Here is a 23,821-nt window from a genome sequence, read left to right as displayed (position 1 = left end):
ATCTTTGTATAATATCTTGATCTATTTCTGTGAGCTAGATTCCCAGATGTGGAATAATCCCGAGTCAAAGGATATGAACATTTTTAAGGCTCTTGATCTGCATTGCCAAATTGCTTTGCAAAAAAGATTGAACCAATTTACACTCCCACCAGCAGTGTATGAGAATATATTTAAATGCAAATCCCAAGCTGCAGAGCATCGCTTTCTTAGGTATTTCAACTTAAAAAAATTTTTTTTCGTGCTAAGCAAAAGCTGACCCAGGATGTTAAAAAAAGAAAGTCTGATATAAAAATGGAGCAGATAGTTAAAACAGCTTCTTAGGCAGAAATAAGCTTTAGAAAGGCCCAAGCAGGATGATAAGAATTTTAAGGCATCATAGCACGAAGCACAATTCTAAAGGGACCATTAACAATTTGGCTGAGATTGGAAAAGTAACCGCCAAGAATGTTGGGCGTGGTCAATGTCCCAAATTCTAGATTCGAAAAAGCAGGGTGTTTCACTCATTTACACTTCACTTTGGCCTAAGGACGATTTAAGATACCCAAAGGTAGGATCTTGATAAGTAGTATTGTTTGAATCATTAATCCCGTGAAAATGAAAGAAACCCAAGCCCCCTGAACGCTAAGGTCAGAGTTTATCTCTTCTTTCCAGGCGTTCCATCAGGGCGCCTCGCCTCTAATCTCAGTTTGGTTTGACACAACCACTGCCTCCACCCCTAATAATGGCGCCCCATGATTTTAGGGAAGACGGGGGTGGGCAGGCAAGAGGAAGCCCAGATTCGGGGTACCAACCCACGGACCGCCATACAAATTCAAAAGGCGCTGGGACCTCAACGTTCGGCCAGGACACCCTCCCCCGAGCCCCCGTTATTTGGGAAACCGCTCCGTCCCCGCCTGCGAGTCTTCCACGACTACTTCTCGGATCCCCCGTGCGACCCGCTTCCACCAGCAAGAAGGAGCCGACAGCCGAGGAGCCAGGAACTCGATTTCGCCCCTTCCCACTCCTCTTTTCTCACTTTTGTTCGGCTTTTCCTGCTTTCCCTCCCTTCTCCCCTCTTCTTTCTTCTTCTCGTCCTCCCTCTCTCCTCCTCCCCTCGCCGCCAGTCCTCCCCCCACCTAGCCCCCTGCGTCCCCTCCCCCGCCTCACCCTCGCCCCGCTCCGCTCGCAGCCCCGCCCGCAGCCAATCAAAGCGCGGCCTCCGGTGGCCCCGCCCTTCTCCGGCGATTCCGGGCGGGCCGGGCCGAGTCCAGGCCGTGGGTGCTGAGGGCGGCGCCGCGGGGCGGGGGCCGATGGGTCCTGGCGGACGCGAGGCGCCGGCGCGGGGCTCGCCTGGACGCGGGTGTGCGGGGCTGTGAGGGGGCGAGGCTGTCGCTGCGGCCCGCCCGGGATGGGCCAGCCCTGGCCTGGCGGGGCTGAGCCGAAGGCGAGGGCGGCGCGCGGGCCAGGCCTGCCAGGCGGGCGGCCCGGGGGTTGAGGTAGAAGTGGGCGCGGAGGAAGGGGCCGAGCCAAGGCGGTGGGTGGAGCGGCGAGGGGGGCGGAGGCTGGGCCGCGGCGGGCGAGCGGAGCGGCGCGCCTGTCCGGAGCTCGGCGGTGGCGCCGGAGGAGGCTACGGCGGCGGCGGGCCCGGACGAGCGTCCGGAGGTGGCGGACGAGGCGCCGGGGGCCCCCATGGGCGGGTGTGTGGGCGCCCAGCACGACTCCTCGGGCAGCCTCAACGAGAACTCGGAGGGCACCGGAGGTAGGTGAGCGCCAGGGGGCAGCCTCGGCCCCCCATTGTTCCTGGCCAGGCCCGGCCACCTGTCCCGACCCCCGCGGGCCGCGCCGGGCCCCCGCGCCCCTTTGTCATCCCCTCTTCCACGTCATTCCCCGCGCTCCGCTTCCGGCTGCCCTGCCAGCCGCGGGGGTCGCCTCTTCCCGCCCCAGCCCCGAAGAAAAGTCCTCTGAGCGCCGGGGACGTAGCCCTCGGCCTCGCCGACAGCCCCGCTCGGCTCGGGGAAGTCGGACCCGAAGCTGCCCTTCTGGCCACCTCACTCCCTCTCCAGCGCGTTTAATTATTGAGAAACAGGATGGCGGCGCCGGGGTTGCAGAAAAGCGAATTGATGGCGGGGGGAGGGAGCTTGATGCGTCCCCTCCAACGGGCCCCGCCACATCTTTCCGCACCCTTCCTTGTTCAGTGGAGTTGGCTGGTCTCAGCTTTCCTGAGTTTCAGATGACAGCTGCCCCGGTTGGTTCCAAATTGGCCATTTAAACCTGCGAGTTTCTGGAGCTCGGCTGGAGGAGTCTCCAGTGGCCGCAGGCATTGTATTAAGGAGGGGTGGGGAAACGGTCTTCCCGGGTAAAACGTGGCTCTTTGCTAGAGCTTGGGGGTGTTAGGCCGGTGTGCTGTCGGGGTGGGCTAATCAAATTCCCATCTGTCTTACGTAGAAGGAAAATATGTAGGATAAAAGTACAAATGCAGTTGGACTCTGACTTACCCCAGTAAGATCAGTACTTTTAAAAGTTTTCTAACACGGGAACGCACTCCTACTTTATAGTAAAAAGCGTGCTGAGGATAGGTATTTTAATTCAATCAGTAGTAGTTGTAGTATGGCAGTATAATAATAAAATTAGTTCTATATTTAAGTGACCTTTTGTTACGTCCATTCTGTAGAATATTTTAGTTATAAACAGCCTTTAAGCAAAGATGACAGCGTTGGTTTGATTTTTGACCTAATGTTAGCTGCCTTAAAATGTGCATGTTTGTAAATTTTTAAATTGGGTATGGGAGGGTTTACAACTTTTTCTTAGCATACTAACATTTAGACCAGTTGCTTGCCCTGTCACTTAAGCTCTCTTCACAAACCATGTACACCTAAGTTTTTTGGCTGATGGATTTCCTGAATTCCATGATGGTTAGCCATGCCACTTTATTAAAATCTGTGGGTATCCTGTATGACTAAATCCTGGGTAAATAACTTGAGAACTCAGTGAAAGTTGTCTTGAAAAAGTCCATGAAAATGCTACTTTATAGTGTATTTTATGTCGTAGCATTATTACTGGCATATTGAGATCTTCAGTGACAACAAAGCAGGAAGATAAAAAGGGCACGATTTAAAACAGCCTTGGGTTAAGGTGAAATTGAGGGATCAGAATGAATCTTTCTCTAATTGTGTTGATCATGAATGGTTCTGAAATATATTAGTATTTGTTATAGCTAGTGTTTAGTTTTAATTAAATTTTTTTCGCACTAATTTTAATATTGTCATAAGCGTTTTGCTCTTCTCCGTAATGCATGTGGATTAATTTATTTAAGCCTTTTGGTAGTGTGACTTATGACCAGACAGGCATTATTAATATGGGCTTTAAAAAGCGTGAAATCTTAGCTTTGGGTAATTTATTACCGGTGGTATCCAGTTAGATAGCTATAGTATCAGTTTCTTTGAGGACTGAGTTCTCTGGACCATAAGCTGTGCTGTACATGAAGTTTAGAAAAAGGAACATCAACCACCAAACGTCTTTATTTTCTTTTGGAGAGAGGGCATGGGCCCTGATGTAACTGGGGTCGGGGAAGAGGCTCTTGGACTAAAAGGATTATTTCTGGAATTTGATTATGGATGCTTTTATTCTCCATTATTGTCATGATAATTAAGAGTTAATTGTGGTTTAGTGAAACTAACTCAGGTGTATTGCAGGTTAACATATAAAAAAAATTATTGCTTAATAAGTAGATTGTTGGGAAGGGAAAGACTTTTTCCTAAGGGTATTGGCACAGATCCCTAGCTTTTCAAACATACTGTGGTAGTGAGTTAGGTTTGGGGGATGTGTGGAGGGCTTGGTTTGGTTTCTGGAGACACAGGTTGTTGCTTTATCGCCCAAGCTGGAGTGCAGTGCCACGATCACAGCTCACTACAGCCTTGACCTCCCAGGTACAAGTGATCCTTCTACCTCAGCCTCCCAAGTAACTGGGACCACGAGGTGCATGCCACCACACCCGGCCAATTTTTAAAAAATTTTTAGTAGAGGGGGGTTTTGCCGTGTTTTTAATCTGAATGTATTGGGTTATCAAAATTATTTTATCAACATGGAGTCTTCACATGCTTCTTATAATGGATTTAAACTTTTCGTGACAGATTTAATTACATTCACCAACCAGGCGGGGTGGCTCATGCCTGTAATCCCAGCACATTGGGATGATGAGGCGAGAGGATTGCTTGAGCCCAGGAGTTGGAGACCAGCCCAGGCAACATAGTGAGACTCTGTCTTTAAAAAAATAAACAAAATAATTACATTCACAGTGTTGTGCAAACATCACCATTTTAGAATAGCTTGACCCTTTCTAAATATCAGTCCGCCTTAGTAAGAAAAAGATTTTTAAAAAATCTTTTGACCGTTTGAAATACTGTACTTTCCTTTTTCCCTCTGAATCCATCTCTTATGTATGCAAGTAATTACATGTATATCAATAAAAGCTTCCTCATTAGGTGTATTACTTCTTTGAAGGAATTTGGGAGATTTTTATAAGAGACTGTAGAATATGGAAGTGACTTAATTCACATTATAAGCTTTGCATTATCTATTGTTTTGGGATTAATTGTTGTATTTTTCTCTGGCATATACCTTGCCTAGAATTTAGTTCTTGAGCTTCAGCTACTTAGGCTTTTTTCAAATAAAAAAACTTTTATATTTTGTTATTGAGATAGTGTCTTGCTCTGTCACCCAGGCTGAAGTACTGTGGCATGATCATAGATTACTGCAGCCTTGAACTCTTGGGCTCAGGCAGTCCTCTGGCCTCAGCCACGTGAGTAGTTAGGCTGCTTTTTTTTTTTCTTTTTTTTTTTTTTTTTGAGATGGAGTCTTGCTCTGTCGCCCAGGCTGTAGTACAGTGGCACGATCTCTGCTCACTGCAGCCTCTGCCTCCCAGGTTCAAGAGATTCTCCTACCTTAGCCTCCGGAGTAGCTGGGATTACAGGTGCCCACCACCAGGCCATGCTAATTTGTTGGTATTTTTAGTAGAGACGGGGTTTCACCATGTTGGCCTGGCTGGTCTTGAACTCCTGACCTTTAAGTAATTCGCCCGCCTATGCTTCCCAAAGTGTTGGGATTACAGGTGTGAGCCACTGTGCCCAGCCTACTTTTTTTTTTAATGCCTGCTTTTAATCAAGACAGGTATGTCATAGAAATTATGTAAGATTATTTAACAGTTCTAAGCTTCCATGCTCCTAGAATTTCCCATTGTTTTGACTTTTTTTTTTTTTGAGACGTCGTTTCACTCTTGTTGCCCAGGCTGGAGTGCAATGGCATGATCTCAGCTCACTGCAACCTCCACCCTCCCGGGTTCAAGCAGTTCTCCTGCCTCAGCCTCCCAAGTAGCTGGCATTACTGGCGTGCGCCACCATGCCTGGCTAATTTCATATTTTTAGTGGAGATGGGGTTTCACCATGTTGGTCTGGCTGGTCTTGAACTCCTGACCTCGCGTGAGCCACCTCACCCAGCCTGTTTTGACATTTTCAGACATTCTGTATGGTTCTCCGCCGTATTATAATGACATTGTGATGCTGGAGTTGGCACTTAGGACCTCTAGACAAGCCTTTAGCCATGACATTTGCTAAGGAATTAAATCCTTTATGATTTTTTGAAATAAATATGTGGGCAGAAAATCCAATAAAATTGTATTAATTGAAGACAACCAACCTTTTTTTTCTTCACCTCTTTAATGAAAGTATAGTGATGTACAAAGTAAATTCTCACTTTCTGAGTGTGTCATTTATTTTGTGCTTTCAGTGATATCCTAAGAGAACCGACCGTGGTGGTCACAAGTTTCCAGGTTTACAGAGAATAACTGAATGCTGGACATTCATTCCTTTAGTCTCTATTCCAGAATGTCTTGAGAACATCATGGAGTTCTTTCAGATACCCATTTATAGCAGCCTTACAGACACCTACTCAGTGAGTAACAATGGTTTTTGAATAGCATCTACCATTTACCCAGTATTTATTATGTAACAGGTCCTAACAACCGTATGAGGTGGATAGTATCTCTGTTTCATAGATAAAGATTGAAGCCCAGAGCAGTTATTAGGTTAGTGCAAAAATAGTTTTGTTCCTTGCCATTACTTTTAATGGCAAAAACCGCAATTACTTTTGCACCAACCTTTAATAACTTGCTCATTATTACATAGCTTATAACTGGCAGTCAGAGCTTAAACCCAGGGCTGCTATAAAGAATGCTAGTTTTCTGTTTTTCCATAGTTTACTTTTTTTAAATTGTGGCAAAATTGGCCAGGCCCAGTGGCTTACATCTGTAATCCCACCACATTGGGAGGCCAAGGCAGGTAGATCACTTGAGGTCAGGAGTTCAAGACCAACTTGGCCAACATGGAGAAACCCCATCTCTACTGAAAATACAAAAATTAGCCAGGTGTGGTGGCGAGTGCCTGTAATCCCAGCTACTCAGGAGGCTGAGGCAGGAGAATCACTTGAACATGGGAGGCAGAAGTTGCAGTGAGCCAGGATCACGCCATTGCACTCCAGCCTGGGTGACAGAGTGAGACTCAGTCTCAAAATAAATAAATAAAAATAAAATTGTGGCAAAACATATAACAGAATTACCGTCTCAACCATTTTTAAATATGTAATTCAGTGGCATTGATTATATTCACAATGTTGTATGGTCCTATATGTAGAATCATAAAATATTTGCCCTTTTGTTTGTGGTTTATTTAATTACCATAATGTCTCCCGTGTTCATCCTGTTGTAGCGTGTATTTGTACTCTATCCTTTTTATGGCTAAATAATATTCCATTGTATGTATATACCGCTTTTTTTTTTTTCCCCCTTGAGGCAGAGTCTCGCTCTGTCGCCCAGGCTGGAATGCAATGGCATGATCTCAGCTCACTGCAGCCTCCACCTCCCAGATTCAAGCGATTCTCCTGTCTCAGCCTTCCGAGTAGCTGGGATTATAGGTACACACCACCACGCCTGGCTAATTGTTTTTTTGTATTTTTAGTAGAGACGGGGTTTCACCATGTTGGCCAGGCTGGTCTCGAACTCCTGCCCATGTATATACCACTTTTTTTTATCCATTCATCTGTTGGACATTTGGGCTGCTTCCAGATTTTGGTGTGAATGATGCAGCTCTGAACTTTGGTGTACAAGTATCTGTTTTCAATCTCCGTTTCCAGTTCTTTCAGCTGGATAGGAGTGGAATTAATGGGTCATATGGTAATTCTATGTTTACCTTTTTGAGAACTACCAGATTATTTTCTACCACTTATTCTTACCAGCAATGTATGATGGTTCCAGTTTCTCTGTATTTTCACCATCACTTGTTATATTCCATTTTTTAAATTACAGCAATTCTGAAGTAGTATCTCTTAGTTTGGTTTGCATTTTCCTGATGAGTAGTGGTGTTGAGCACCTGTTTTCATGTCCATTTATATATCTTCCCTGGAGAAATACTTATTTATGCCCTTTGCTCATTTTTTGAGTTGTTTGGCTTTTTTTTTTTTTTTTTTTTTGAGTTGTAAGAGTTTTATATATTCTGGATATTGAACCCTTATCAAATATATGATATGCAGATATTTTCCCCCATTCTGTGAGTTGTCTTTTCATTCTCTTGATGGTGTCCTTTCATGTACAAAGGTTTTTTTTTGTTGTTGTTGTTGTTGTTTTTTAATAGAGTCTCGCTCTGTTACCCATGATGGAGTGCAGTGGCGTAATCATGGCCTACTGCAGCCTCTACCTCCTGGGCTTAGCCAATCTTCCTGGTTCAGCCTCCTGAGTAACTGGGACCACAGGTGTGCACCACCACAGCCAGCTAATTTTTAAATTTTTGTAGAGACGGGGTCTTTCTGTGTTGTTGAGGCTGGTCTCAAACTCCAGGGCTTAAGTGATCCTCCCTCCTTGACCTCCCAAAATGCTGGGATTACAGACGTGAGCCACCGTGCATCACCTGAAGTTTGTAATTTTAATGATGTCCGATTTATCTATTTTTTTTTCTGTTGCTTGTGCTTCTAGTTTCAGTTTTAAATATAAAGTAACCTTTCACTGATGTATACAGAATAGATCTATAGCCAATAATTTGCAAATCTCACAGCTAACATTTGCTTTCTTAACAAGAAGTGGAAAACTTTTATTTCCTCTGTCTGATCTGATGAAAGGTTATTAGCAGTGAAATGGTTTATAAAAGTTGACAATTCAGTTAACAGGGTAGCTAAAAAAGAAAAAAAGTTGACAAAAGTAATTCATAAATGTACTTTGTCTTCTTTTTGTTCCCTTCTTTTTTTTTTTTTTTTTTTTTTTTGAGACAGTCTGCTCCGTCATCCAGGCTGGAGTACAGTGGCATGGTCTCGGCTGACTGCAATCTCTGCCTCCCAGGTTGAAGCAATTCTCCTGCCTCAGCCTCCCAAGTAGCTGGGATTACAGGTGCACACCTCCACACCGGCTAATTTTTGTATGTTTAGTAGAGATGGTGTTTCACTGTGTTGGCCAGACTGGCGTCGAACTCCTGACCTCAAGTGATCCCCTGCCTCAGCCTCCCAAGGTGCTGGAATTACAGTTGTGAGCCACTGTGCCCGGCCATTTTGTTTCCTTTTTTTTGTCTTCTTCCTTCCCTCCCTCCCTTCTCTCCCCCTTTCCCTTTCTTCCCTCTTTCCCTCCCTCCCTTTCTTTGTCTCTGCACCCCAATAACAAACCTTACAAATAAAAGCATCTGTCCTAAAAGAACATAATGCAACTGGCCCACATGTACGGGGTCAGAAGGCGTGGGGGACTGATCTTCGCCCCAGTTGATTCTCCAGCTCAGTTTGTAAACTGATAGTACATGAGTCACATCCAGTCAACAGACATGCTTTATTTGGCCTGTATGATGTTTTTAACATACCAGATAGAAGAATGGTTATGAAGTAAAGCTTGGAAGTGGTTGTAAACAATACATGCATGGAGTAATCGTTGGTAAAGTGGCTGCTTTGACTTGAGCAGTGTGTGTGAGAGAAAATGATGGAGAAACGGGATGTTAATGTGGATTCTTGAAGAGAAGAGCTTATCATCTGATGAAAAGAGTGTACTGACTGCTAAATATCATTCACTAAATATTAGTTGAACCACTATTATGTACTAGTTACTGGGATTACAACAGAGGGAAAAAAAAATCTCTGCCCTCAAAGGAATTTACAGTCTAGTACTTTGCTGCTCAGAAAGTTTTGTCTCTGGACCAGCAATATTGGCATCACCTTGGGAGCATGTTAGAAATTCACAGCCTCAGACCTACAGAATCTGCGTTTTCACAAGATTCTCAAGTGATTTCCTATGTACATTAATGTTTGAGAAGCACTGGTATAGGATTGCCTAAAGTGGGAAGAGACTAGGATGAGGAACCCATAAGGGAAAAAAATGGAATGAGTTGGTGATTTACTGGATGTAGGGATACAGAAGAGAAAAAGAGAAGTAAAATAATACCATGTTTATGAACCCGAGTGACCAAGAATATTGAGGTAGCTTGGCAGGTTTTGTGGAATAAGAAAGATATCTGGGGAAAGCCCTGGTTTAGCATTCAGTGTATGTTAAGGTATAGGTGACAGAAGAATGTCTAAGTGGAGTCACCATGTAGTGTGGTACGGAAATTTAGATAGGGAACTCCTAGATGCTTAGGGCTGTGATTGTGGATTTTGGGATCAGCTGGGGTGAGTTGACTGAAGGTGTAAAAGTGAGTGACTGCTAATAAGTAAGTGAAAGAGAAGAAAATACTAAGAATTGAGTCATGAGAGTTTCATAAAGGGTGAAGCAATAAGAAAATCACCTCTAATCAGGCCTGACACATAGTAAGTAGGTACTTAGTATACTGAATTTTGTTGAATTGGGAAACAGGGAAGCAGGTCTCTGCTTGTGAAACTAATCTGGTTGTATTTAGAACGGATCATTCTTGTAATTTCAGAAAATAATTTGGTTCAGTAACTTGGTTCTAGCTGTGGTGTGATACCGTTTGGCTGTGTTCCCACCCAAATCTCATCCTGAATTGTAGTTTTCATAATCTCCACGTGTCATGGGAGAGACCCAGTGGGAGGTAATTGAATCATGGGGGCGGTTACCTCCATGCTGTTCTTGTGATAGTGAGTGAATTCTCACAAGATTTTTGGTTTTATAAGGGGCTTTCCCCGCTTTTGCTCAGCACTTCTTCCTCCTGCCATGTGAACAAGGACGTGTTTGTTGCCCCTTCCACCATGATTGTAAGTTTCCTGAGGCCTCCCCAGCCCTGCGGAAGTATGAGTCAATTAAACTTCTTTCCTTTATAAACTACCCAGTCTCAGGCAGTTCTTTGTTTTTGAGACGGAGTCTCGCTCTGTTGCCCAGGCTGGAGTGCAATGGCGCGATCTTGGCTCACAGCAAACTCCACCTGCTGGGTTCACACCATTCTCCTCCCTCAGCCTCCCAAGTAGCTGGGACTACAGGCGCCCGCCACCACGCCTGGCTAATTTTTTGTATTTTTAGTAGAGATGGGGTTTCACCATGTTAGGATGGTCTCGATCTCCTCACATCATGATCCGCCCACCTCGGCCTCCCAAAGTGCTGGGATTACAGACATGAGCCATCGCGCCCGGCCTCAGGCAGTTCTTTATAGTAGCATGAGAACGGACTAATACATGGTGTTTGCAAAAATTCTAGCTGTAGTTTGTTACTCATATCCTAAAACAAGGTAGACTTCTTAGGTATACAGTTCCAAAATATACCAGTAGCCGTTTTGAGGTTGGTGTGGTTCAGGACAAACACATTCTCTATAAGACTTTCTTCACCAAGAATGTCGAGTGTACTTCTTTCTTATGTATTTTCAGTGTCCGTTATGTTCTACACATTATCTAACTGGTTTATTGAATTTTCTTATGCTTCTATTCTTTGGTTTGTGCCAATAGTAAAGAGTAAAACAGCCAGGTGCAGTGGCTCACACCTGTAATCCCAGCACTTTGGGAGGCTGAGGCGGGCGGATCATGAGGTCAGGAGATCAAGACCATCCTGGCCAACATGGTGAAAGCCTGTCTCTACTAAAAATACAAAAAGCTGGGCATGGTGGCACGTGCCTGTAGTCCTAGCTACTTGGGAGGCTGAGGCAGGAGAATCGCTTGAACCCGGGAGGTGGAGGTTGCAGTGAGCCGAGATTGCGCCACTGCACTCCAAGCCTGGCGACACAGCAAGACTCCATCTCAAAAAAAAAAAAAAAAAAAAAGTAAAGCAAAATTGAGCATGAGGAGGACTGAAGATTTAGTCTCCTTGTATCCCTAGTGTGACAGTGGAGGTAAAAATCCTTCATATTTTCTGGGTCGGTGAGCTCCGGGGCTTTATGAGAGAGGTGCCTAAAATTTCATACCACTTTGGCAAGAGACTTTTAGGGCATTTACTTGATACAAAGCAGAAGGCAGCAAATTTTACTAGGAGGAGTGGAGTTGTAGGGAGGGGACCAAAAAGAAAATGGGCAGCAAGAAGATATAGGTTGAAAATACAGTGGTACTCTGGGTAGGCAGGTCTGGCAGGTATGAGAACTTAATATATAGGTCAAGGAAGCTACAGTCGGAAAATATTGGACATGGGGAGAGCTGACTCCTCTTTGGGAAAAGTTTTAGCACTAGAGTTTACATTAAAAATTGACACGGGCCATTGTAGCTGCTTCCCGATCATCTACCTTCCATTGGGCTAGTCCCACTCCATTTTCAATTTTCTATCAATAAAGGATTGGAATTTATGTTGGAAGGCTTTTTTTTTTTTTTTTTTTTGAGACGGTGTCTCACTCTGTCGCCCAGGCTGGAGTGCAGTGGCACAATCTCGGCTCACTGCAACCTCTGCCTCCCAGGTTCAAGCGATTCTCCTGCCTCAGCCTCTGAAATAGCTGGGATTACAGGCGTGTGCCACCACGCCTGGCTATAATTTTTGTATTTTTAGTAAAGATGAGGTTTCACCACTTTGGCCAGGCTGGTTTCGAACTCCTAACCTCAGGTGACCTGCCCGCCTTGGCTTCCCAAAGTGCTGGGATTACAGGTGTGAGCCACCATGCCCAGCCAGAAGACATTTTTAAAGAAGAATCTTGCAGTGGACATTGTGTGAGGATTTTTTCATCTCCAATTTAAATTTATTTAGGAATCAGTTATTAGTGCTGCATTTTATTGACAGAAGCTTTAATCCATTAGACACGATAGCAATTTTTATTCTTCTGACTTTTGATAGCCCTAGTCTATAATGCCCCTTCTTTGGACCGAATTTTTTTTTTTTTGGAGATGGAGAGATGGAGGCTTGCTGTCTTGCCCAGGCTGGAGTGCAGTGGCACGATCTTGGCTCACTGCAACCTCTGTCTCCTGGGTTCAAGCGATTCTCCTGCCTCAGCCTCCCAAGTAGCTGGGACTACAGGTGTGCGACTACGCCCAGCTAATTTTTGTATTTTTAGTAGAGACGGGGTTTCACCATGTTGGTCAGGATGGTCTCGATCTCTTGACCTTGTGGTCCGCCTGCCTCGACCTTCCAAAGTGCTGGGATTACAGGCGTGAGCCACCGCGCCTGGCCTCTTTGGACAGATTTTAATAGATGGGTTTTATTTTTAAATCTGGCTGATTTTATTACTGTATATGCAAAGCTTTGGCAGTACCTTCTTAGTACTACTTTACCCAGGTGAGTCCTCTAATGAGAATGATTATTGAGTATTAAATCACTAGTAACAAAATTTTGCCTTTACATTGATGAATTAATTATATCTCTCGTGGCTTTTGACTAAAACACATTCTTGTCTTGTTGCAGGAATGTTAGGTTTATTTAGTTTAAGCAACATGATCAAATTAACCAGACATGATCAATTTGCTGATTTAATGACTCTCATTTTTTTCCTTACTGCAGACCACCTGAGTGGTTATCTTCATTTGGGGGGCCACTGCACCTGCTTCTCCCCATGCCCCTCATCCCTCGCATCTTTCCGCTTCTGCTTATCTGGCAGTACTAGGCTGCCAGCAAGCTTTTCTTGAGTCACTGGTAGTTCAAGGACCATAGGCTGAGACTTTACTAATGCATATGTACTTAAAGATGCATATGTGTTGGCCAAGAACAATCAGCATGTATTTGTCTTGCATCAGCTACTTTGACATGCTATCAGCAAGAATCAAGTTTGGTTTTTAATATATCCGTATATTGAGCTGAGCGGTTAAATACTGCTGAGTGTACATTGGGTGTTGTGATGCCATATTTTTGCATGTTTGCAGTGAAACTTAGAAGTTTCCATTATTGCTCTGTTTTCTGAAGTGGAATTTCTGTTGAAGTTAGACATCTAAGAAAAATGAAATATTTACATGTGAAAATCATTCTAAATGAATTTTATTTGAGTGTGAGGTCATAATTATATTTACATTTGCTCAAAGCTTGACTAAGTAATGAATTAGTGACTTTTGGGCTTTTCTCATTGAGTTCTTATCCTCACAGTAAAACCTTTAAGTTTTTTTTGCATTTATTGTAGTGGGCTTTTAGGTATAAGCAAGGTGAGACTATTTCTTTGCATTGGTTCAGATCGTTTCCATGCTTGTGGGCTATGTGACAGTATCAAAGGAGTGGAGTAACAAATAGTTCAGTTCATTTAATTATGAATCTGCCTTCAAATTAGGGCAACCACTTTATTTCTTGAGTTAAGATGCTTCTTCCTGAAACTTTAAAAAATAGCCTCCATTATTCCAACTCCCAGCACTTGACGCTAGCTGTAATTAGAGATATAAATAAGGCCTGCTGTATGATATTAAGTACCTTATGGCCTACTGGAGGAATCATACATTGAAGTAGAACTTAGGTAAAATTTAAAAAGTCTCTAGAGCAATGAATATTATGTAAGTTCAAGGAGGAGTGGGGGGCAGGGTCAGAAAGCGTCACGGAAACAGTGGTACAAGAAGTTGGTCTTTTTTTTTTTTTTTTTGAGATGGAGTCTAGCTCTGTCACCCAGGCTGGAGTGCAGTGGTATGATCTCGGCTCACTGCAAGATCTGCCTCCTGGGGTCATGCCATTCTCCTGCCTCAGCCTCCTAAGTAGCTGGGACTACAGGCGCCTGCCACCACACCCGGCTAATTTTTTTATTTTTAGTAGAGACAGGGTTTCACTGTGTTAGCCAGGATGGTCTTGATCTCCTGACCTCGTGATCCACCTGCCTCGGCCTCCCAAAATGCTGGGATTACAGGCGTGAGCCACTGCGCCCAGCCCAAGAAGTTGGTCTTAAAAGAGGATTAGATGAAGAAAAGGCAGAGAAGGGCATCATTCTGTATGTAGAGGAAATTACTTGTACAGAGATATGAAAAAACATAGCATTTAGGGGGATTGCTAAGAAGCTTGTAGAGGAGATAGGTGAAATGTGAAGTTACTGAGATATGTTATTAGATTTGGGAAGGCAGGATTGCCATAAGTAGACCAAGTTGTGAAACTATATTATAGGTGATATTATTAGTTAAGTGGTTTAAAATTTTTGTTTTTTGTGCTTCTAACAGACTAATTCGCATGTAATGCTGCATTTTGCAAGGTTATTTTATATAAAATTCTAATGTACTAGGTTATTATAGTCTAACAGATTTTTATTCTGTTACAATTTTAATGCTACAGGTTGGACATCCCTAATCCAAAATTAGAGGATTTCAGGTTTTCAGATTAGGGATACTCACTTAGTATGTGTGCTGCAAGTATTCAAATCTGAAAAACTCTAAAATTCTAGGCTGGGCGCTGTGGCTCATGCCTGTAATCCCAGCACTTTGGGAGGCCGAGGTAGGCAGATCACGAGGTCAGGAAATTGAGACCATCCTGGCCAACATGGTGAAACCCCGTCTTTTACTAAAATACAAAAAAATTAGCCTGGCGTGGTGGTGGGCGCCTGTAGTCCCAGCTACTCGGGAGGCTGAGGCAGGGGAATTGCTTGAACCCAGGAGGCAGAGGTTGAAGAGCCGAGATCGCACCATTGCAGTCCAGCCTGGGCAACAAGAGCGAAACTCCACCTCAAAAAAATCTAAAATTCTAAAAACTTCTAGTTTCAGGACTTTTGAATAAGAGCTACTCAGTCTGTATTATCACAGATTAAGCATAAGAAACGTATTTAAATTAAAAATTAGGCAGGCCAGGTGGTGGCTGTGCCTGTAGTCCCAGCTACTGGTGAGACTGAGGTGGGAGGATCTGTTTGAGCCCATGAGTTCAAGGCTGCAATGAGCCGTGATTGTGCCACTGCACTCCAGCCTGGGTGACAGAGCAAGACTCTGACTCTTTTTTTTTTTTTTAAATTGAGACAGAGTCTTGCTCTGTCGCCCAGGCTGGAGTGCAGTGGCGCGATCTCGGCTCACTGCAACCTCTGCCTCCTGGGTTCAAGCAATTCTCCTGCCTCAGCCTCCTGAGTAGCTGGGATTACAGGCGTGCGCAACCACGCCCAGCTAATTTTTTGTATTTTTAGTAGAGACGGAGTTTCACCATGTTGGCCAGGCTGGTCTCGAACTCCTGACCTCGTGATCTGCCTGCCTCGGCCTCCCAAAGTGCTGGGATTACAGGCATGAGCCACCATGCTTGGCCTACCCTGACTCTTAAAGAAAAAAAAAAAAATGTGTTTAACTTTTTTTTTTTTTTTTTTTTACATGCACATGTATATGTTTGTTACAGAATCAGGCTGTGTCTCTTAGGTCCCAATTTTCTGGCATATGGAAAGAGTTTGGTCTAAGATTCTTCAGACCGCTTGGGTTTTAATCTTGTTATGAGAAGAGGCCTCCATTAGCTGTGTTCGACTCAGTTTCTTTCATTGTTGAAAGGAGTGGATGGATAGACCATCTTTTTTTTTTTTTTTTTTTTTTTTTGAGACGGAGTCTCGCTCTGTCGCCCAGGCTGGAGTGCAGTGGTCTCGGCTCACTGCAAGCTCCGCCTCCCGGGTTCACACCATTCTCCTGCCTCAGCCTCCCGAGTAGCTGGGACTACAGGCGCCCGCCACTTCGCCCGGCTAATTTTTTGTATTTTTAGTAGAGACGGGGTTTCACCGCATTAGCCAGGATGGTCTCGATCTCCTGACCTTGTGATCCGCCCGCCTCGGCCTCCCATAGTGCTGGGATTACAGGCGTGAGCCACCGCGCCCGGCCAGATAGACCATCTTTACCAAGGTTACATCTAATTCTTTTTTTTCAAACTTTTAATTTTTTTTTTAAATTTTTTTGAGACAGTTCCTCACTCTGTTGCCCAGACTGGAGTGCAGTGGTGCAGTCTCGGCTCACTGCAACCTCCGCCTCCCAGGCTCAAGTGATTCTCCTGCCTCAGCCTCCCGAGGAGCTAGTATTACAGGCGCACACCACTACTGCCTGGCTAATTTTATATTTTTAGTAGAGGTGGGGTTTCACCGTGTCAGCCAGGCTGGTCTCCAACTCCTAACCTTAAATGATCCACCTGCCTTGGCCTCCCAAAGTGCTGGGATTACAGGCATGAGCCACCCCGCCCTGCCCAAACTTTTTAAATGACAATTTTCAAACATACTGAAAAGTTGGAAGACTCTAGTACAGAAACCCTTGTGAATGCCTGTCACCTATATTAAACAAATGATATTTTGTCATATTTATATATCTTTTTTGATATATATTCCTTTGTATCTCTTTTTTTTTTGCACTTAACTATTTGAAAGTGAATATAGACATCATGACACTTCAATGTGAATCTCTTAAAAGTAAAGCTCTTCTCCTACGTAACCAGGGTACCATTATCACTGCTAAGAAAGATTATTATGTCTTCATGTCCTCTGAGATCTAGTCCATAGTCCAAATCCCTTAATTGTCCTCAAAATGTCTTTTATAGCTGGGTTTTTTTTCCCCCAAATCAGATCTTATCAGCATTTAGACATTGCATTTGTCACTTCAATCTTTTAAAATCCGGAACTCCTCCTCCTCTTCTTCCCTATGACATTCTCTTTTTTTAAGATGGAGTCTCACTTTGTTGCCCAGGCTGGAGTGCAGTGGCATGATCTCTGCTCACTGCAACCTCTGCCTCCCGGGTTCAAGCAATTCTTCTGCCTCAGCCTCCCGAGTAGCTGGGGAATACAGGTGCGTGCCACCATGCCTGGCTAATTTGTCTATTTTTTGGTGGAGATGGGGTTTTACCATGTTGGCCAGGCTGGTCTTGAACTCCTGACCTCCAGTGATCTGCCACGCCCGGCCAACATTGACTTTTTGAAGAGTCTTGTAGAATGTACCACAATCTGGATTTGTCTGAATGTGGCCTTGTATCATTTAATGTGTGCTGTATCCTCTGTTTTCCCTGAAAATCAGGTAGATTTAATTCTACACAGGATGGTTGAAGTATTTTCCAGGCTACAGTAGATCCACAGTCTTCCACTTCTCTTTTTCTGTGTTCCAACTAGGATAATCTTTCATTATTGACCAACTCTGAGCCTTTTTCTCATTTTTCTACCCAGAAATAATCCTGCCATTTTCTGAACTTCTTTAGTACTATTCTTATAGTACTTATCCTCTCCACTCTACTTAAAAAAAAACTTCTATCATGGCTATTTTTATACATTACTTATCTTTGCACAATGTAAGCTGCATTGGACCTGGGGCAGAGATTGGTTCTCTCATGTTTTAGGCTCAATTATCATTTGTGTGGAACACATCTTTGACTTTATAATGGCATTGGAGAGAAAATAATATGCTTTTAATAGAAGCCTTTCTTAGTTCTAGAACAGGAGCTTTGTTAAATAGGACCATATAGTATAATGAAAAGATCTGGGAGTCAGAAGAACCCTTGAGTGCTAGTTCCACTCATCTTCCGTTTCTCTATGACCTTAAATAAGTCAGTTGACTTCTCAGCTTTCATTTTTAAGTATGTTAGATGAAATCAGTAGATTCAGACATTAACATGGAATCTTCTTTTTTTAAAATCTGACATTGAACACTAACATAGCCTCAGCATTTGATTTCTTTATATTTTATTTTGATGGTATGGAATCAGTAAAGTCCTGGTACACAAAATTTTTAAACATGATTTAGAGTCTCATAAAGTTCTGTAGGAGATTTTAAGTTTGAATCACCAACATCATCAGCTGTACTCAGAAGTTAAACACATCATGTCAAGCAGTGTTATGACTTAAGTTATATTTTCTCTGAGTATTGTTTATTTAGTTTGTGTTGATGAGAGCGTATACTGAGCAGATGCATCTGAGCTTGCTGTGACATTTAGTGGAACCTAGACATCCATGTACTGTGTTAATGTGCTCACTTGTACAGTTTTACGGGACTGGATGTATACATGCCTGTATTAACAAAAGACACCATGCAGACCTGTGGTTTTCCCAGTCAGTAACACATTTGCAGGAAGTTTCCTAAATTTCATATATGCGTAAAGATGGCAAGAAAAACTTCATTCCAATGCCTTTACAATCATTTTGACCTGGTGGCGTAAGCTAACGTGTCTCACGATGGTCTTCATATTAGAAACTTAACATTTGTGGAACTTTTTATTATAGTTCTTAAAAATAGCAAAAATATGTTTTACAGAGTAATCTCAGTTGTGTTTATGGATCTCTGAAGCAGGTGTTTCTTTTGTTCTCTTGGGTTCTTTGGAACCAGTTTTAAAATCATACGGTAAGATCCTAGGAAAAACCTATTTTTTTTTAAGAGAGGAGTGTAGTGGTGTGATCAAAGTTCACTGCAGTCTCAAACTCCTGGACGGTCAAGCAATCCTCCTGCCTCAGGCAGCCTCTGGGGTAGCTAGGATTATAGGCTCACACCACTGCATCTGGCTGATTTATAAATTTTTTTTGTATAGATGGTGTCTTGCTTTTTCGCCCAGGCTGATCTTGAAATCCTGGCTTAAAGTGATCTGCCCTGCCTGGGCCTCCCAAAGTGTTGGGATCACAGGCATGAGCTACTGCAGCCGGCCAACTTTTGGCTGCTTAATGTACTGTAAGTGAAGTTGTTTGTTTATGATTTGAACCTTACCTCTTAGCCCATTTGAAGCTGGAAATGCAACTTAGCACTATTAGGCCTACTCTCCCTGTCTCTCACCTGACATTACTTTTCTCCTTCCTCTCTTGGGCATAAAATATTACATCTCTTCGCCTCCAATTGGAGCAGACTTAGGTTTAACCATAGGAAAGTCAGACAGGAAGTACTTCATGGAAAAGGGGCCAGTGGATGAGATGTGTTTGACAGTTTGGCTGTGGCTTGTGAAGTAGGAACCAGAATAGATGGCATGCCAAGAAGGACCTGGGAGGTAAAGTCTGGTGCCTGCTCTGCTGTGTTTTTAAAAATCTGACTGTTGCTTATGAAGAATGGATTAGATTCAGATGAAACAAGTGGGATACCGATGCAGTCTTTACATCTAGTGACTCACGCACAGCTTCTTCCCATTTTAGGGCTTTCGTGCTGTTCCCTTTACTTGGAATCTAAACAATGTGTGGTGCTGGCCGGGTGCGGTGGCTCACGCCTGTAATCCCAGCACTTTGGGAGGCCAAGGCGGGTGGATCACCTGAGGTCAGGAGTTCCAAGACCAGCCTGGCTAACATGGTGAAACCCCATCTCTACTAAAAATACAAAAATTAGCCGGGCGTGGTGGCACACGCCTGTAATCCCAGCTACTCGGGAGGCTGAGGCAGGAGAATTGCTTGAACCCGGGAGGCAGAGGTTGCAGTGAGCCGAGATCATGCCACTGCACTCCAGCCTGGGTGACAGAGCAAGACTCTGTCTCAAAAAAGAAAAAAAACGGGTGGTGTTTTTTATTACAGTTCTTAAAACTGGCGTGCCCCTCCCACTTGCTTTAAAAAAGTTGCTTTGAGAAATTATTTGTTTACTTATATGCTTCCCGTCTTCCCCCAGAATATTGTAAGCACTGTGAAGGCAAGGATTTTGTCTGATTTGTTCTTTACTATATCCCTAGTATCTGGTATAGTGCCTAGTATATCTGCAATAAATAGTTGTTGCTCGAGTAAATAAGTGAAATATGAATAGACAGTTGTGGCTCTTTTATCATTTGGAGAATGAAAAGTTTACTACTCGGTGGCCAGGCATGGTGGCTCATGCCTGTAATCCCAGCATTTTGGGAGGCCGAGGCAGGCAGATCACCAGGTCAGGAGATCGAGACCATCCTGGCTAACACAGTGAAACCCTGTCTCTACTAAAAATACAAAAAATTAGCCGGGCGTGGTGGTGCGCGCCTGTAGTCCCAGCTACTTGGGAGGCTGAGGCAGGAGAATGGCGTGAACCCAGGGGGCGGAGCTTGCAATGAGCCGAGATCGTGCCACTGCACTCCACCAGCCTGGGCGACAGAGCAAGACTCCGTCTCAAAAAAAAAAAAAAGTTTACTACTCGGCTTTAATTATTTCGTTTGGGTTTTGGGTGAAATTATTTTATTACTGACTGGTTCCTTAGTTGTACTGAAGCCTATTATCTTTAGAGAGACTCTTCACGGTAATTAACTCAGATTCTTATTTGCCTGGTGAAAGGAGGCAGTGATCTAATTTGCTTGTTAAGAGCTTCCTACTTATTTTGTGTTTGTGTATTTTATTCTGTCATCCTTAGCAAACCTATTGGTGACTTGACTTGCTTTGGAGGTGAACAGAGGATTAATTGCATGTATAGCCTATTCAGCCCAGTGGAATTAGGTTGCCCTTGGGCTGATCTGTGCTTATGTTGAATGAAGCAGAAATTCAGGCTTCATGTGCAACCTATACTGAGTACTGTATGAATAGGAAATAATGACAACAACTTTTAAGAATTCTCTGAATTTTTTTTATTTGTTTTGTTTTCATTTGTTTGTGTGTGTGTTTTTTTTTTTTTTTTTGAGACAGGGTCCCCCTCTGTCTCCCAGGCTGGAGTGCAGTGGCACAACCACAGCTCACTGCAGCCTTGATCTCCTGGGCTCAAGCCATCTTCTCACCTCAGTCTTCTGAGTGGCTGGGACTATAGGCGCATGCCACTATGCCTGGTTAATTTTTTTATTTTTTGTAGAAACGGGAGTCTCACCATGTTGCCCAGTTTGGTCTCTTAACTCCTGGGCTCAGGTGATCCTCTTGTCTTGGCCTCCCAAAGTGGATTACAGGCATGAGCCACGGTGTGTGCCCAGCTCCTTGGGTTGTTTTATTTTTTTTAATTTTTAAATTTTTTTTTTTGAGACGGAATCTCGCTCTGTTGCCCAGGCTGGAGTGCAGTGGCACTATCTCGGCTCACTGCAGCCTCTGCTGCCTGGGTTCAAGTGATTCTCCTGTCTCAGCCTCCCGAGTAGCTGGGATTATAGGCGCCACCACACCTGGCTATTTTTTTGTATTTTTAGTAGAGACGGGGTTTCACCATTAGCCAGGCTGGTCTTGAACTTCTGACCTCAAGTGATCCGCCCGCCTCAGCCTCCCAAAGTGCTGGGATTACAGGTGTGAGCCACTGCGCCTGACTGGGTTGTTTTATTTTAAGCAGACATTTTAGAGGATGCTGGAGGAGGAGGAGAACAATCTGAGAACAAGTTATTGATGGTTCTGATTTTTAGAATACTTGTCGAGGCTGCAGTGAGCTGTAATTGAGCCACTGCATTTCAGCCTGGGTGATGGCAAGACCCTGTTTCAAAAAAAACAAAAGTAAATAAAATACTAAAGACTAATTTTATTTCAGGGGTCAGAACTATTCATCCTTTATCTTTTTATTTGAAACCACATTTCACCATATAAAAATTAGAGCCTAGGTGTGTTGTTGCACACCTGTAGTCTGAGCTACTCTGGAGGCTGAGGCGGGAGGAGTGCTTGAGCCCAGCCTGGGCAACATAGCAAGATTCCATCTCAGAAAAATTATACACACACACACACACACGCACACGCACACGCGCATGCATTGTATCTTGGGGGGAATTTATTACTCAAGGTTTTGTTTTGTTTTGTTTTGTTTTTTGAGACGGAGTCTTGCTCTGTCACCCAGGCTGGAGTGCAGTGGCGTGATCTCAGCTCACTGAAGCTCCGCCTCCTGGGTCCACGCCATTCTCCTGCCTCAGCCTCCGGAGTAGCTGGGACCACAGGTGCCCGCCACCATGCCTGGCTAATTTTTTGTATTTTTAGTAGAGACGGGGTTTCACTGTGTTAACTGGGATGGTCTCGATCTCCTGACCTTGTGATCCGCCCGCCTCAACCTCCCAAAGTGCTGGGATTACAGGCGTGAGCCACCACGCCCGGCCCCTACTCAAGTTTTTAAATATAACTTTATATAGCATACAATTTAAACTTTATAACATATGTTTATGCCTTTATATTACATGCTTTGTATTATGAAATTGTTTAGTAATACAGATATATTTCACTACTGTCCTATTTTAACTTATGAAAGTCTCCCTTCCCAACTCTTGTTATTTTCACAACAAACGTACCCTGAATACACCTAGTGACATACTTGAACTTGTATGTAACTATCTCAACAGTGATTTATAAGCAGTGGGTCCATAGTAAAATAGTAGTTGAGGCCAGGTTACTGTGGCTCGCACCTGTAATCCTAGCACTTTGGGAGGCTGAGGTAAGCAGATTGCTTGAGCTCAGGAGTTCAAGACCAGCCTGGGCAACATGGCGAAACCCTGTCTGTACAAAAAAATTAGCTAGGTGTGGTGGTGCGCACCTGTAGTCCCAGCTACTTGGGGGGCTGAGGTGGGAGGATCGCTCGCCCGGAGGTCATGGCTGCAGTGAGCCACCAAGATCATACCACTGCGCTCCACTCTAGGTGACAGAGCGAGACCCTGTCTCAAAAAAAAACAACAACAGAAAACTAGTTGAATGCGTATGAGTGTATCTTATTGAAGTTACTAATAGCTTTTCAGTTGTTTAAGCTTCACAAATACAATTCATAGACGTGAAAAGAACTGTGATTGTTAATGATACTTTTTTTTGAGATGAGTCTTGCTCTGTCACCTGGGCTGGAGGGCAGTGGCGTGATCTTGGCCTACTGCAACCTCCGCCTCCCAGGTTCAAGCGATTCTCCTACCTCAGCCTCCCAAGTAGCTGGGACTACAGGCGCGTGCCACCACACCTGGCTAATTTTTTTTGTATTCTTAGTAGAGATGGGGTTTTGCCTTGTTGGTGAGGCTGGTCTCGAACTCCTGACGTCAAGTGATCCGTCTACCTCGGCCTCCCAAAGTGCTGGAATTACAGATGTGAGCCACCATGCCCGGCTGTTAATGATAGATTTTATTGTACATTTTTATTTTTGAAGAATCTTCATACACATTTTCTTGATTTTTTTTTTTTTTTTTTTTTTTTTTTTTAGGTGGATCTCTCTCTGTCACCCAGGCTGGAATGCAGTGGCACGATCTTGGCTTGCTGCAGGTTCAAGTGATTCTTCTCTCTTAACCTCCCAAGTAGCTGGGATTACAGGCATGTGCCACCATGCCCAGCTAATTTTTGTATTTTTAGTAGAGATGGGGTTTCACCATGTTGGCCAGGCTGGTCTCAAACTCCTCACCTCAAGTGATCCACCTGCCTCAGCCTCCTAAAGTGCTGGGATTATAGGTGTGAGCCACCGCTCCTGGCCACATTTTCTTGATTCTTAAAAAGACCCTTTGACTTTAATGAAGACTGATGTTAATATTGCCATCTTATAGTGGAGGAAACTGAGGCACAGGGTCTCAGTTCTGATTTTGATCTGAAAGAGAAATAAAAAGAGTAGCCAAAACTGTAAGCTTTGTCTTCTGTTGTCTAGTTCAGTATTCTCTCCACAGATGGTGGAGGTTTTTGGTTGGCTTTTCTTTCCTTGCAGTAGAAGTGTATGTGAGTGAGGCTGGGTGTGGTGGGTCATGCTTGTAATCCCAGCACTCTGGGAGGCAGAGGCAGGCAGATCACTTGAGGCCAGAAGTTCGAGACCAGCCTGGCCAACATGG

At 43.9% G+C, this 23,821-nt stretch overlaps 1 protein-coding gene across 4 annotated transcripts in view; it reads left to right on the top strand.

Annotated features, from left to right (window-relative positions):
- The first annotated feature begins 1,276 nt into the window (after positions 1-1,276).
- UBTD2 (ubiquitin domain containing 2) overlaps positions 1,277-23,821 on the top strand; it is a 74,531-nt gene continuing 51,986 nt past the window's right edge. Inside the window, exon 1 of one of the 4 annotated variants that reach the window (XM_063724395.1) lies at positions 1,277-1,339. Coding sequence is in view for 1 of the 4 variants with exons in the window: in XM_002816192.6 (XP_002816238.1) it covers positions 1,669-1,738 (70 nt within the window). In the remaining 3 variants the exon portion in view is untranslated. Of the gene's footprint in view, positions 1,340-1,361; positions 1,743-23,821 lie in introns of those variants that run through there. The other 3 variants (XM_009241282.4, XM_002816192.6, XM_063724396.1) reach the window with 3 other exon arrangements.

This window comes from Pongo abelii, chromosome 4, assembly GCF_028885655.2.
Source record: "Pongo abelii isolate AG06213 chromosome 4, NHGRI_mPonAbe1-v2.0_pri, whole genome shotgun sequence".
Lineage (NCBI taxonomy): Eukaryota > Metazoa > Chordata > Mammalia > Primates > Hominidae > Pongo > Pongo abelii.
The sequence above is the reverse complement of the archived record's forward strand: the minus strand, read 5'-3'. Positions and strand labels throughout refer to the sequence as shown.